The sequence below is a fragment of the Thrips palmi genome, unplaced genomic scaffold (assembly GCF_012932325.1).
Source record: "Thrips palmi isolate BJ-2018 unplaced genomic scaffold, TpBJ-2018v1 HiC_scaffold_8, whole genome shotgun sequence".
NCBI classification, from domain to species: domain Eukaryota; kingdom Metazoa; phylum Arthropoda; class Insecta; order Thysanoptera; family Thripidae; genus Thrips; species Thrips palmi.
In genome coordinates this window covers 5,363,605-5,377,333 of record NW_023144635.1, presented here as the reverse complement: position 1 = coordinate 5,377,333, position 13,729 = coordinate 5,363,605, and the positions used below count along the sequence as shown (strand labels likewise).

The following is a 13,729-nucleotide window of genomic DNA, read 5'->3' as shown; positions in this document are numbered from 1 at the left end:
GGCCGAGGGCGTGGCGGAGCCTTGTTGCGGCGGGCTCGTTCAGAGTCTCTCTCGCACGCCAGCGGGGCGCTCCGTGCGTGCGAGAGAGAGAGAGAGACCTCGAGCTGCCCCGCTAATGCGAGCGTCCAATAAACAATCGACGTGCCTGCCGTCCGCGGCGCTGCCGGACGGACGCTGCCGGACGGACGCTGCAGGGCTGCAGGACGGTCACCCAGCCGCAGTCGCCGGCACAGAGGGATTCAATCACGAATCGGAGAGAGAAAGTTGTTTTGTGACTTGCCAAAGTTTGAAAAGTCCGGCCAGACAAAGAGATGGACACAGAGGCACCTTGATTGATGGCTCTAGAGCTCCCTAGAGCTCCCCCCTAGAGCCTAGACGGCCGTGTGGTCGCGAAGCGCAGCGCGCGGAGCAAGACGCGGCTAGGTGGTCCGACGCCCCCGCGCTGAAGGCAGCCATCACAGGCTCTCGGTCAAGCACAAAAACGAGCCGATGCGTCAGCAGCAGTGACAATCGAACGAATCAAAATGAGCTGAAACAGTGTCACGGCTTTTGAAGCTGGACAAACGCGAGTAACGACCAATGCGATCCAACACGACCTAACCGAACCCAACCTAACCTTACCTAACCTAACCTAACCTAACCAAGCGTCATGAGAATCAGTCCCTGCCAAACTGCTGCACTGTGTGACGCACTCAACCGAAGGAGGAGGGTTTCATCCAGGTGAGTTGTCAACAATGCACAAGTCAAGTCTGAGGGGCCCTACAGCTATCTGGCCCTGCCGGCCCTGCAGCACTCATTTGCGGCGGGATGACTCATTCACAGACGGGAAGGGATGTCTGCCTGTCTATTTTGCTAACGAGCTGTCCGAATCGTCAGTCATTAGTGACAAATAGAGTTGCACCCAGTCGCTCTCCCCGGCAGCAGCGCCGCGGTGCCAAAAAAACAAAACGAAAACCCAATTGCAAAACGTCTTTCCTTTTCAAGGGCAGCGGCGGCGTCCCTCAGAGAGTCTTCCTGATGACACCTCGGAGTGGCTCGCCTTACATGACTTGCAGCCCCGCGCTCCGTATGCAGCTGAGTCAGTCCGTGATGTGGGTTAGGTGTGGCGCAGGTCGGCTCGGCCGGCAGTGACACCGTGGCGCGAGACGCAGGCCTTTTCGCGCCATTTTTCATTTTTAATGATGACTGCAGAGGATGAGGCCCTAGTTCACGGAGTGGCCGCAACCTGACGCCGGGCGGCCCAGTGGGATGGAGTGCGAGGTGGCGGTAGCTCGCGCCTAGAGCGGAATGCGCTCTTCTTCTTCAAGCTGCTTCGCGCATTTCGTTGCCACGAGTTCAAACTCGGCAATTGTGATCCTTCACACAGTGGGCCAGAAGATCGGTTGGGGCGGCCAAAATTCTATAGACTCGTTTTGAGCTCCAGAGTCACTAAACGGGACTCGAACCGTGCGTGTGACCCCACCAATGGATTGCTCTCCGAACGAGGAATCCATTGGTGGGGTCACACGTACGATTCGAGTCCTGTGAAGCGACTCTGGAGCTCAAAAGCGCGTCTAGGATTTTGGCCACCTGCACCCACAGTGCATCAGCTCCGCACGTGGCCCTCCTTGCTCTCCGCTCGCGCACGGCCGATGCTGGCGGGCACGGTGATCCTTTCCCGTTGTTATTTTGCCCTTTTTTTGTTTCGAGTGACGAGTCATTCTCCGCGCGAGCATTAAAAGTGAGTTGACGGCGGAATGGCGGGACGCTGCGCGAACGCCGCGCGAACGCCGCGGCAGACGGCCGGCCGGCCGGACACGGCACGGCGGGACGCGGCGGGACGAAGAAAGTCAATGCAAGAGTCGATTTCTTCTTCGGATGATGACCGCTAGGAAGTCCAGTGCTCATTAACGTCCAGGTGCGGTTTCGTTTCAGCGAAGGTGTGACTCCCGCTTTTCCCTCCATTCCGTTATGAATGCCGGCCAGCTTCGCGTTTTGTTTCTTTTCGACCTTTTTTTCTTCTTTCCCTCTGTCTCGCAGTAGTGTACCGGCGGCGTGCTCCAGTGCGCCACGCCATTGTCTCACGCGGGCCGCGATTTAAATCTGATTCAAACGAATCCCCGCGTGCCGCGCTCCACTTGACACTTTCCCTGATCGGCCTGGGAGAGGCGTCGTCGCATGTCGCCTGGCATCGTCGCGCGGCATCGTCGCGCGGCATGTGGGCTAGGCCGGCCTGCGCTGAGATATGTTAACTATTTTCTCTCGCCAGATCCGGTGCGCACCGCCACACCACGACGCTCTTTGTAATTGCAAAGGCCAGGCGTTTTGATGAGCACGACTCGCTGGTCTGCCTGCGCGACGCCCACCCTGGGACCTACGTTCCGGACTCACAGTGTATAGCTTCTCGTCGTCCGCCAGTTCCGCGCGGGGAATCTTCGTGAAATTCAAAACGCCGCGCTCCGCCCCTGCAGACTTGCACGCGGCCGGGAAATCGAAAGTTGTTTGTCTGTTTGCCTGTTGGGGCGTGCTGGAGCATTACCGGCCAAACGGCCGCCGAACGGCCAGCGGCAACAGGCTGTCACGAAGCCCCTGCTTGCTGTTACGTCGCGCGGCACGGCGTGGCGCGGCGTCCGGGAGTCGCATGCAAAACGTGTAATCCGTTTTCAGCGGCCGCGCTTCGCTCCGGTGCGTCCAGGTGCCTCCCTTGTGCAAGACTTTCATCGGCAGCTGCGGGAGCAACGACACGCCGATGACGGGCAACGCGTGCTTCATCTCCGCTTCCGGTCGAAGCTGTCTCTCTCGCACCCAGCTTGCCATCAGTGCCAGACAGCCTGGAATCATCCCGCGGGGCGTCGCTTAGGCTGGCTGCCTCTCCACAGCTGGAACCGCCCTGATCTCCTTACTACTTCCCAAACACAAACTTGCCTTATGTTGAGTTCATTTATTGTCGGGGGCAGTGTGTGTTCTGCACGTGGCACAAAAAAAAAGTGGGTCCGTTAGCGGCGGACACTCTAGGAAAGTTGTCCGTCGGCTTGCAAAGCAGGATGTTCCGAACCGTCCCATTCCCATTCTCGCCCCAGCGTGGTGCCAGCGACTCGCACAAAGTTGTGTCACCCATATCAGCCCGGCCGGGCCGAAAGCCGAGGGTCGAAGCCCGATAGCCGAAACTAGTATTTCCCTTTGTATCTGATTTCCTCACAGCATCTCGCACTGAGGCTTCCGGCGGCGTTCGGCGGTAGGCGCTGCTGAGGTAAAAAAACAATGCTAAGACAATAGGGATCGGGCTCCAACGGTGGAGTCCTGCTGGCTTCAAGTACTCTCCTTCTCCAGCTGACACGCCATTTCTGTAATTCAATAGTTCCACCTCCTTGCTATCCTGTATTTATTTCCATTTACTATTTCTATAGTGTAGTTCAACTAAAACGCAAAAACAACGATTTTCTTGAAGAGTTACAATGTTCCTATGAAAGCTTGGAGGATAGAAATGCGCGTGGATCGACTGAGAGGTAGGTCAGCTGGTGCTCGGCCGGGCTTCCCGTGGCGCACGCAGCGCGCTCTGGCGGCGCGGCGCGGAGGCAGGACGAGCGTGCTTTCTCCACTGCAAGGCCGCCGCGCCGCCAGACCACCCTTCCGACACCGCGCCTGCGGAGCGGGCAACCTACTCGACGTGGACCTTTCTCCTGCCGGCGAAAGGGTGGCCTACCCGCAGGGGGTTCCGGACCGCCTCCACTCTCACCGACGGCGCCCTGCCGCCCGCCATCCTGCAGCCCTTCGAGGAGCCCAGCCGGAAGAGAGGTCTACCTCCCGGGCGTGGCGGCGGAGCGCTCCCGCAGGGCCGTGTCTCGGAACAGGAAAATCAGCGTCGTCAAGGTGAACAGACCGTCGTTTTGAGAAGCTCATCGTGACCCATGTCATCTCACATTACCTAGCCTCAGGCAATTTATCTTATTCCAAGGGCTTCCCCCATTCCAAGAATTGTCTTAGCAAGCCAACCTTTTTTTTGCAGTGAAGCTGAAGGAAAGGAAGGTGAGAACTCTGCAGTCGTCGCCTGTAGGAATCATCTTTTAGAATATGGAAACGAACATTGTGCCGTTTTGCTGACTCCTCGTCCTCCTCCCTCAGTGTTCGTTTAACGAATGTTAACGCTTTTCACCTGGGAAGGGCCGGTCTATCCCTTCCCGAAACGCGGGACAAGGGCGATTTGCAAGTCAACGCCTCTCAAAGCGTTGCGCGTTCACGGCAGAGGAACCTCACGAATCCTCAATTCCGCATCATGACAAAGGCCAGGGGCGGATTAGTGTCCGGGCGTTCGTCTCCCAGTGGCTGCGGTGCCTGCGGTGCCTGCCGCCACTTTCGACTCGTCTTCGCTGCCCATCGGCCGGGAGGCCCGGCCGCTCATTCGCGTCGCAACTGTTTAGTCATCATCAAGAACGTGACGTGACAACGTTCCTTCTGCTGTCATATAAATCCGATTCGCTGTTCAATAAAATGTTTTCTTTCTTTTCCAAAAAATATTCTTTTTCTATTTTTGTGTCCAGCCGTGTACATAAAGGTCTGCTCAGAAACCTCCACGCCCGCTTTCGAATTTATCAAAATTCATCATTGGCAGGCTACTCTTTTTTTTCTGACCATACTGCCGTAGGGTATTAGTGAGTGAGTAAACTCGACACAGTCTGCATTGTGTTCCCGCTCGCGGCTGTTTGTGAATGTCTCGCGTCCGTTCGTTCGGCTCGACTGCCCGCTAAATGTTGGTGTGGCTACTATAAAGTCCATCGCGCGCACCGGCCGGGCCGGCTCGCTTTCTTTCGAGCCGCTGGAAGGTGGAGAAGGCGGAGAAGGTGTCCGAGGCAGGCCGGCACGCAGATGAGCCCGCTAGAGAGCGCGACGGGACGGGCAGCACCTGCCGTGGCTGCCGCGGCAGCCGGAGCTGGCATGCAGGACTCCGTTGCAGCGCCACTCTCCCCCGGGGCTGGAGCCGGGGCCACGCGGCCACACCCAGCGGGGAGCCTTGATTGGGACCAAGTCCGAAACGTGACAACAGTCGATGATTTACGACCCACGGAAAAAAAGAGCACCTGATGTATTGATGAAGAAAGCTGTTGAGATGTGTGATGGTTTCGTAGAAAGCCGTTCCATTTCTGTAGCCAGTAGCAGTGGCACTGCCCCTTCGGAGAGAGCAGTTTTCTAGGAAAGGGAAGCGTGTTCCAGTTCCTCTTGATTGCGACCGACATGGGAAATTTGACTCTCAGCGGGAAATGCTTGCAAATTGTTTCAAACATTTTGTAGTGTCCTCAAGCAAAAGTTTCATCTGTTTTGTAGCTTATGGGTCTTTCCTCAATGCTCAAACAACAAAATGTGGTTGGTCTGTTTTGTGTTTTCAATGGCAGATGAGTGGGAAATTAAACCCAAATATCGCAGCAAATTTTTCTTTATTTTCGAACAAGACAGGGAACACATGATTGTTCTCTCCGTTTCATCAGACACACAGTGGAAGATCTCCAAAATTATAAATAAGAAACACAACAGAACCAGGTGGAACAGTTAGCGAATGAAGGAAGACATTCTTCTACCTTTGAAATGAACAGGGGCAGCAGTAGGACGGAGAAGTATAAAAATGCAAAATAAATTAATTCAATAAATAAGGAGGATGAAGGGTAGATTTTTAAGTCAGTCAGTGTGGGTAGTAGAGTGTGTCACAAAGTTAACAGTAAGCAGGAAATTTCAGCTATGTACAAAAGTAAACGTTTTAAGTCAAAGCATGAGCTGTTAGATAAAGAAATATCGTCCTTCAATTAAAGAGGTCTGTCATGAAGAAGTCAATCATCGTTTTGAGCAAAATACAAAGGACTAGACGTGTTAAGTGGGACGCTCAATGCTCCGTTAGTAAAGTTCTGTTATTTCTTGGGCATAACAAGGAGATTCATTACACAGGTTTCATTAAAAAGATGCATGGTAATGAAAGAATCCATCTGGTGTGCGTGTTCCTCTGACGCTATGTAACACTGATGGTAGCTCATGGCTCCAACCGAGAAGAAAAAGTAATATCACAGAGCAGAGAAGATGCATGAGAGCGAACAAGGGAGTCACTTAACAACAATTAGAGAAACACTGAAAGGAAAGAAGTCTTCGCCGGTCAGTCAGACAGGAATAGCAAAAAGATGAGGAAAGGTGGCGCCACCCATCTAGGCGGGAGCACTCGTTAAAAAGGTACCTGAGATATGTTGCTAGGATTCTAATACTTCATTCATCGTCTAACGTTAAAAGTCAAGGATGGGAAAGTTCTCAGTCAAGCCGTCCAGAGTCAATTGTCTTGAGTCAGTAGCCTAAGTCTTTGGTCTGTCGTCTGATCCTAGACTTAAGTCTTGGTTCATTGTAAGCCTGTGCTCAAATATAGGACTAGAGGTTGTAACGTATAGTTTTAGGAGTATCATCTTCGACTTTCAAAGAGCAGTGTAAAAGTTCCGTTTGTCGTTGTTACGGTTTCGTTAACATTTACGTGTCGGTTTCTGAAAGGAAAACAAACAATACAACATGGAAAAATAATAAATTATTTACAAATAAATTAATGCTTGTACGCTCGGGAGGTTCTTCAATAGCGCGTCCAGGACTGTCCGCGATGTATCACCTGGAACAAAAGAGAAAGGAGAGGGTCAGTACCTCTATCATCTCGATGCATTTGTCCGTCCGGTAAACGGAGAGGGGAGCGGAGGGGGAGAGAGAGGGAGAGAGAGAGAGAGAGAGAGAGAGAGAGAGAGAGAGAGAGAGAGAGAGAGAGAGAGAGAGAGAGAGCGTGGCCATCGAGCCGTTATTAATGGCAGGCGTCGGAGGAGCAGCTCGAGTGAGAATCAAGGACGAAGAAAGCAAGGCTGGCCGGCCGGCACGTAAACAACTAAAAAGAGTTGAGTGAAATGAGCTACACACGGTGGGAGGGGCTGGGGGGCTCAGAGAAACCTGTCCTGCTAGTTCTCGGAGCGAGCCGCCACCGGGCCGCCACCGCGCCGCCACCAGGGATGCAGCGGCGCGGGTGTCCTGCCGGTCCTTCTCTGGTCACTGGGTCACGCGACTGGACGGACGAGTTGTACGAATGACCCACTTGTCTCCGCCCCTTCGGGCCCTCGGCCTTCGGGGCCTTGGGGAGGCAAAACGCGGGGAGTGGTCGCTGGAGGACATTCCAGAGCTGGCTCGCGCCGGCCTAGTCCAGGCCTAGTCCAGGCCTAGTCCAGGCCTTGACCGCCCCGCCCCGTCGTTCCGATCGCACCTGCCCTGCCGCCGGGACGGCCCAACAGGACGGCCCGACAGGACGGCCCGACAGCCTCCGCGCCAAGTGGGTTGAATGATCTCGGTCGCACTCGCGGGGCGTCCCGTACGGTGTGACAGAGACGACGAGCGGCGAAACGACTGGTCTGTGGGCCGCGAGGGGCAAACGAACCCGCTAGAAGGACGTCCCGATCGACATCCTGGAGGACACTCACCTCTCGAGCAACATGGCAGCGCTGGTTGGGTGGATAGGGTGGGCCTGTGCCTCACCGCCGTGAGATGGGCTTCTGGCCGTTGTACGCCAGCGCGTGGGCGACGGGGGAGGAGTAGGAGCCGTGGGCGTCGCCGCCGTCCCAGCCGCCGGAGGAGTAGCCGCCGGACCAGCCGTGGGGAGCGTACTCGGCGTGGACCTCCTTCACCTCGTGGCCGTGGGACTGGTTGCCCAGGAGCTTCCTCAGGGCGATGAAGCCGGAGATGGCGAGGGACACGAGGGAGGCGAGGATGGCCTTCTTGGCGATCAGGGCGATGATGACGTAGGCCAGACCCAGGAAACCGACGATCTTCATCTTGGCGGCGAGCAGGACGGGGATCAGGGCACGGATGATCTTCTTCTTCTTGCCACGACCTGCGGGACAGAAGGGGCGTGTGAAAGATTTGCAACGTGATGGAGAGGGGTGGGGCCAGGGCCACGGCCAGGGCCACGCAGCAGGTGGTGTCGCGTCCGATCGGGGCCAGTGGAGCCAAGGCCCGAGCCAAGGTGAAGCGCAAGGCCACCCGGTAACGGTGCCGGAGGAGTGCGTCGTAAAGCTGGACGAGTTATGGCTGTGGTCACGGCGCGGGGGAATTAGGGAAAAGAAAGTCGGGCTGCACGCATGTTTAAAGACACGCGAGCACGGCGCGACACCACAGCGGAAGTGGCGAGAAAAAAGGGGGAAAAAGAGAGAAAAAAGGGACCGGGGAAGAGGCGCTTCCCGTATTTTTTTCTCCCCCGGGGATTACCGCCCGAGGAACGAGTTTGACCGTTACAATTTGAATATTCATGCTCAATTTGGCGTTTGTTTTGCTCGCGAGAAAGAGGCGCGCTCCCACACTGTGTACCCTGTTTACAGTGGCGCCGCGTGCAGTTGGCGCCTCGCGTCTCGCGCCTCGCACGCGGCGCCAGCAACAATGGCGGCCAAAGAGACGTTCTTCGCCAGTCGGGCTGAGAGGCTGCAGGCGCTGCAGGCCCTGATCGCGATAGCCGCGGTATTCCCACACGCGGGCAGTGAGACAAAAGCGGGAAATCTCCGCCGCCATTTTGAACACCCGGAAAGATGAGAAATTGAGACTCACCCTCAGTCATGAAGCTGGTGACCTTGGCCTTGAGCTCGGTGGGCACGTAGTCCATGAGCGCGCGGGCGCCGGCGCTCACGTCGCTGACGAGGGGCTGGACGTTCCATCGCAGGCTCCTCTCGGAGAAGAACTCGGTGGCCTTCTGGACGGCGAAGGTCTCGAGAGCCTCTTCGCGGTCTTCGACGGCGCCCTCGGGCAGGACCTCCTCGGCGGAGCGGCCGTCGCGGGAAGGCTCGCCCTCCTTGACGAGGGCGAAGCCGCCGGGCAGCTCCACGGACTTCTGGTCGAAGAAGGATCTGAGGTGGCGGTACACCTGGTGCTGCACACACGAGATGGAGTCCTTGCGGAGGCACTCCTCGAAACCGTATCCTTCACTGTCTTGTATCGAGTTGGCGTCCACGTTGACGGACGCGGCGGAGGCCACCACTAAACACAACGCGAAGGCTCCGAGGAGCTTGAAGGTGTTGCCGGTCATGGTGATGGCGGGTAGCGGCGACTGCGGCGCTGCTGGGTATCCTTTGGGGGTCCACACACGCTTTTTCACGGATCGCACTGAGCAGGAACGCGTCTTGTCACCTTCGGAGACTGAGAGCTTGTGTGCCTTCTCAATGCCGGTCCCTGGCTTTTAAACTGCCCCTCTAGAGGCCTTGTTGGACCGCGTGTGATTGGCCGGCGGGGAGGGAGGAGCGGCGCTGCGCCGCTGCGCCGGCTGGCCGCCGGGGACCGGATCGGGTGGAGGGGAGCGACCAGGAGCGGCCGCGCGGGAGGGGAGCGGAGAGGAGCGGGAGAGGAACCGTCTGGCCGGTGAGGGCGAGGAGGACGAGGAGGAAGAGGGGCACCAGAGGGACGGGGAGAACGAGGAGGATGAGGGTAGATATTGTGAAGCTGGGATTTTCTGGTGAGATCAAATCGAATCAAGTCTACGAAAAATCTGCTGAATCGAATCCTACCCCTTAATTTTACAGTCAAACATTCGCCATCCAATCAAAGCCCTCAATTTCATATGACATTGTGAGTTTTGAAATTTTACAGAGGATCTGTCTGATTTGAAATTTTAGAATTTTCCATTGCTGAGTTGAAGCGAGGAGGATGAAGAGGACGAAGAGGACGGACGAGGAGGACGAGGGCCGGCAGGGGAGGGAGAAAGCAAGCCGGGTGGCGGCATGGCGTGGCGGCGTGGCGTGGCGGCCACATCTCTCGCCTCCCCGTCTACGCCGTCTACACGCACAGTGGTGTGAGCGAGAGTGCATGAGTGTGAGTGAGTGCGCCCACCGGGCGTCCACAGACCTACACGCCCATTTTGGCCATGCGAGTAGGATGAGTACCACCGCGATGCAGGGTGGGGCCGGGTGGGGCAGGGCGGCCAGGGCCGAGCGAAACACAGGGCCTGGGCCAGGGCCAGGGGCGGGGGAGGTAGGGGAGAAGGGACTTCCGCTTGGACGCATCCACGCCCGCCACCCCCCTTCCCGTCATCTGCGCTCACACACACACGCGCGCGCACACACACTCACGGCGGCCGTTCGTGCGCTGAGCTGGAGCAGAACCCCCCTTGCCTGCAGCATTCCTATCCAGTTTTCTCTCCCGTGGACCAACGAATCCAGATCTGGGTCTGGGCTCGCTGCCCCTGCATCCGGTGCGGCGTCCGTGCCGCGACCGCCGCCTCGGCCGCCGCGGCCACCGCCACTGCATGTGCTTGTGGCGCTGCTTGCGCAGCTTGCGCCGCCGTTTGGCCGTTCGGCGCGGAGCTTTCCCGAGTAAAAGTGTGGACAGTGGAGTAGCAGCGTTGGCAGCCACCGGTGGCCAAGGCGGCCAAGGCGGGCACAGTGGCCGGGGTTCATTGAGCCGGTAGCGACAAGTTGTGCAGTGCGCCGTACGCACCGGCGGGGTGGGGCGGGGCGGGGCGTGGTGGCCCCGCGGGGGGCTGCCTGCCGGCCGGCGGACCGCGGCGGTTCCCCTTATTGGCTTTGTTAGCGCGGCCGGCGCGGCCGGCGCGGCGCCACGGCCGGGACCGCGGCAGGGGATCAGATTAGGATCGGGCGGCGTCTTTGGCCGGCGCCAGGCACACTCCGCTGCGGTGTAGCCTTTCTCTGAGCGGCCAGTGTTTATTGTGGAGGGGCAGGACAATGACGGACGTGCCGGCCAAGCGGCGCGCGGCCGGGATGCTGCGGGTGCGTCCGGACGTCTTCCACCGCGGTGACGGCGACGACGGCGACGACGGCGACGCCCAGACATCCGCGTGGCGGATCATGAACGACCGCCACTTTCTCTGCAGGCCAGTGGCCGCGGGCCGAGGAGGAGGGGCAGGGGGAGGGGTCCAGCCAGAGATGCCTCCGGTGCCATTTCCAGGTCTAATTTTCGGACCGCCCGTGCGCCCCGTGCGTGCTCTGCGTAACTAAACGCTCAGAATAATTATTTCCTGCCTTGTACGGGCGGCAGGAGAAAGAAAACAATTAGTAGGTCCGTCGAGAGAGCGCCTGTGAACCCCGGGGTAGGCTGCACCGCCCAGCAGCGCTGTGTGGCGGGCTGGCCTATGCTGCAGGCGGTCTAGCGCCTGCGAACCTCGGGGTAGGCTGCATCGCCCAGCAGCGCTGTGTGGCGGGCGCTGTCGTCTAGTGGACCGCACTCCTAGCGGTGCCAACCCTCATCATTTATCCTCTGGCGGCAGCAGCAGCTGTCTCTCTCGCACCACCACGTGTCCCGTGCGAGTGCGAGAGAGACAGCGCGACCAAGCCCGGTCCGGAGTCGACCCACAGGCGTGTCCGCCGGGCCGGCGGGTCGCCCCGCGTGCGCATCTGCTTGGCCTCTAACGGGCGGCTGGCCAGGCGGGCCGGGCGGGGCAGCCCGGAGCCTGAATGGAGACTTCCGTGACCGAGCCATAACGTGTGTCCGAGTGCCCGAGGCGCGGCGGCGGCTGCCCGTTCACTCAAGGACGCTGCCGGCCGGGGACGGGCCGGGGACGGGGTGGGGGAGGGCAGGCCTTGGTGGGACCTTGTAGGAGCGTGGCGGGGTCGGGCGGGGTGGGGGCCGCTACCGGGCCGCCGACGGGGCCTCACAGCCGTGGTCCAGTCCCATCCAGCCGACGCCCTGCCGGCCCTGCCACCTCGCTCCTCCCACGGTACTCCTCTTGTCCTACTCGTATTCGTGGTGAAGGCCGAGACGGCGTTCGACACACTTACCATCCGACCTGATTGTCTGCGGCTCAGTTTCTTTCCTGCTTTCCTAATTCGGCTGCTAAGCTCGGCTTCAGCCCCGCCTCCCTCCACGCCTCCGTACGTGGATCCCAAGTTCAAGGACTACAGACTCTACTTCTTTTCAAAACGGCATTGCTCTTCTTTTCTTGACCTCTGATGACCGAATTTCGTGTTTTGAATTACGGCATGAGGCGTCCCCGCGAGTAACCGGACGCAGCCTAACTGCGGCCACGCGTGGTCCGTTTCTATCGCTTTATAAATTTGGGCCCGGTTCCGCTATGAAACGCATTCCTCTCCCCGTGGGCCAGGCCGTGGCCGGGCGGACCGGGGCCCGTCTTCCAGTGCCCATGGCGCAGCCCCGCCGCCCGTTAGCGGATTTATGACGCTCGTGCATTCCTCGTCCACTCGTCATTTCGGGCTGCACTCCGGGCCCCCCGCAGGCTGCGTCGCTGCGTCTCTCTCGCACTCACGGGACGCGGCGTGGCAGTGCGAGAGAGACTGGCGGATGCAAACAGTGGCGTCGCTCAACAAACTCCGCAACAAGGCGGTGCCCTGGCGGCCCGGCCGAACGCCGCTGCTCCTGGAAAACGCAGCGGGATGAATAATGTAAGACGGAAAAGGAAAGTGAGGGAGTTGTTGGTCTGCGCGAGACCAGCCACCGTGCAGCAGTCTCGTTCCGTCTCCCTCGCACTCGCGGATGGCCGCGCCGCGGTGCGAGAGAGCAGGGCGACGGCGCGCGGGATCGCAGTCTGTAGCACTGCGTGCACTGCTGGTGGTCTGGCCGGGCCGGGCCGGGCCGGGGTGCAGCGTCCTTGCTTTCTCGTGCATTACGCATGCGTGGGTCCAAACGGTACCGCTCGCCCGCGCCGCCCGCGCCGCGCGCTTCGACAGCATCGTGTTATGATAATGATTACGCCGCCTTGCCTGCCTCGGCCGGCCAGCCCCGGCCAGGAGCAGCCCGCCACGGCCTGCCTCGGCGCGGCACGGAACCGACGCCACCGGCCGGAACGGAACGCATCGGTGATTGAGAGGGGGCGGTGGGCCCGCGTAGCCCGCGTCGTCTGCTGCAGGCCCTCTTTGTCGCCGCGGTGACTCAGAGAGAGAAGGGGGGGAGAGACTGCGTCGCTGTGCGTGCAACAAAGGCTCCAAAAGATTGCCTGTGACTGAATGGCAATATGCATCACTGGGCGCGTGCCTCGGCCTGCCTCGCCTTGCCTTGCCGCGGCTCGCCTGCCAGGCACTGTCTGCTCTACACACACAATGCAGTTCGAAGATGAGGGAGAGAGAGACAGAGAGAAAGACGGCGGGGTGGCTTTCTCTTGATAACTCATCGTGGAAAAGCTGCGTTTGACACGAAGGCGCGGGCTTTTATGGCAGGCTTGTTAAAACTACTCCGCAGCTTGAGGAGGGAGAGAAAAAAACCGAGGAGGCTTCAAATGTTCGACCGCGGCGCTGCTGCCGTGCCATCGCCTCCCAGTGTAGTTGTCGGCGGCGGCCGGAAAGAAGACCCCCATCAAGCAGGCGCCTCTCTGTTTACGACGAAAAATGAGGGGTAATTGGGATTCATTTTTCCGTCAGTCATCCTTTTATTTTCTCCTTGCCTCCCGTTTTGGGATGGCGCTGCCCCGCGCTGCCCGGCACTGCCCCTCTCGCTTTCCCGTGCACCTTCACTTTTCTTTGCTCGTCGCTTCGGCCCGCTTGGGCCGCTCGGTGCAGCCGCGGAGGCGGAGCGGGTGGCGCGGAGTCCCGTGGTCTGCCTGTGGTGACTATGACGGCCAGCCGCCGTGCAGCCAAAACAAACGACGGCCGAATCGAACACTCATCATTCATTCTCAGCCCACAAAATAAAAATTGCAGGATAAAAAAGGCGTTTCAAATAAAACGGTGGTGCCTGCGACGGCCGCCGAAAAAAAGCCGCGGTGTTTTTCCTTTTCTTTTCGGGGCTGGCCCGGCCCGTCCTCGTCGCGCCG

The 13,729-nt window shown here is 59.0% G+C and overlaps 1 protein-coding gene across 1 annotated transcript; it reads right to left on the bottom strand.

The window, feature by feature from the left end:
* Positions 1 to 5,391: 5,391 nt before the first annotated feature.
* On the bottom strand, positions 5,392 to 9,187 carry LOC117653703. The gene is made up of 3 exons (XM_034399548.1): positions 8,569 to 9,187; positions 7,452 to 7,861; positions 5,392 to 6,604 (listed from the first exon to the last, which is right to left on the bottom strand). Exons 1-2 carry the CDS (start codon positions 9,041 to 9,043, stop codon positions 7,503 to 7,505), a joined length of 834 nt encoding a protein of 277 aa, XP_034255439.1. The 5' UTR covers positions 9,044 to 9,187; the 3' UTR covers positions 5,392 to 6,604; positions 7,452 to 7,502.
* Positions 9,188 to 13,729: the final 4,542 nt, after the last annotated feature.

Coding starts and splice junctions, on each gene's coding strand:
- LOC117653703 (XM_034399548.1), bottom strand. CDS start 9,043: ATGACCGGCAACACCTTCAAGCTCCTCGGAGCCTTCGCGTTGTGTTTA. Junction 7,862..8,568: donor CACCAGCTTCATGACTGAGG/GTGAGTCTCAAT, acceptor TCTGTCCCGCAG/GTCGTGGCAAGAAGAAGAAG.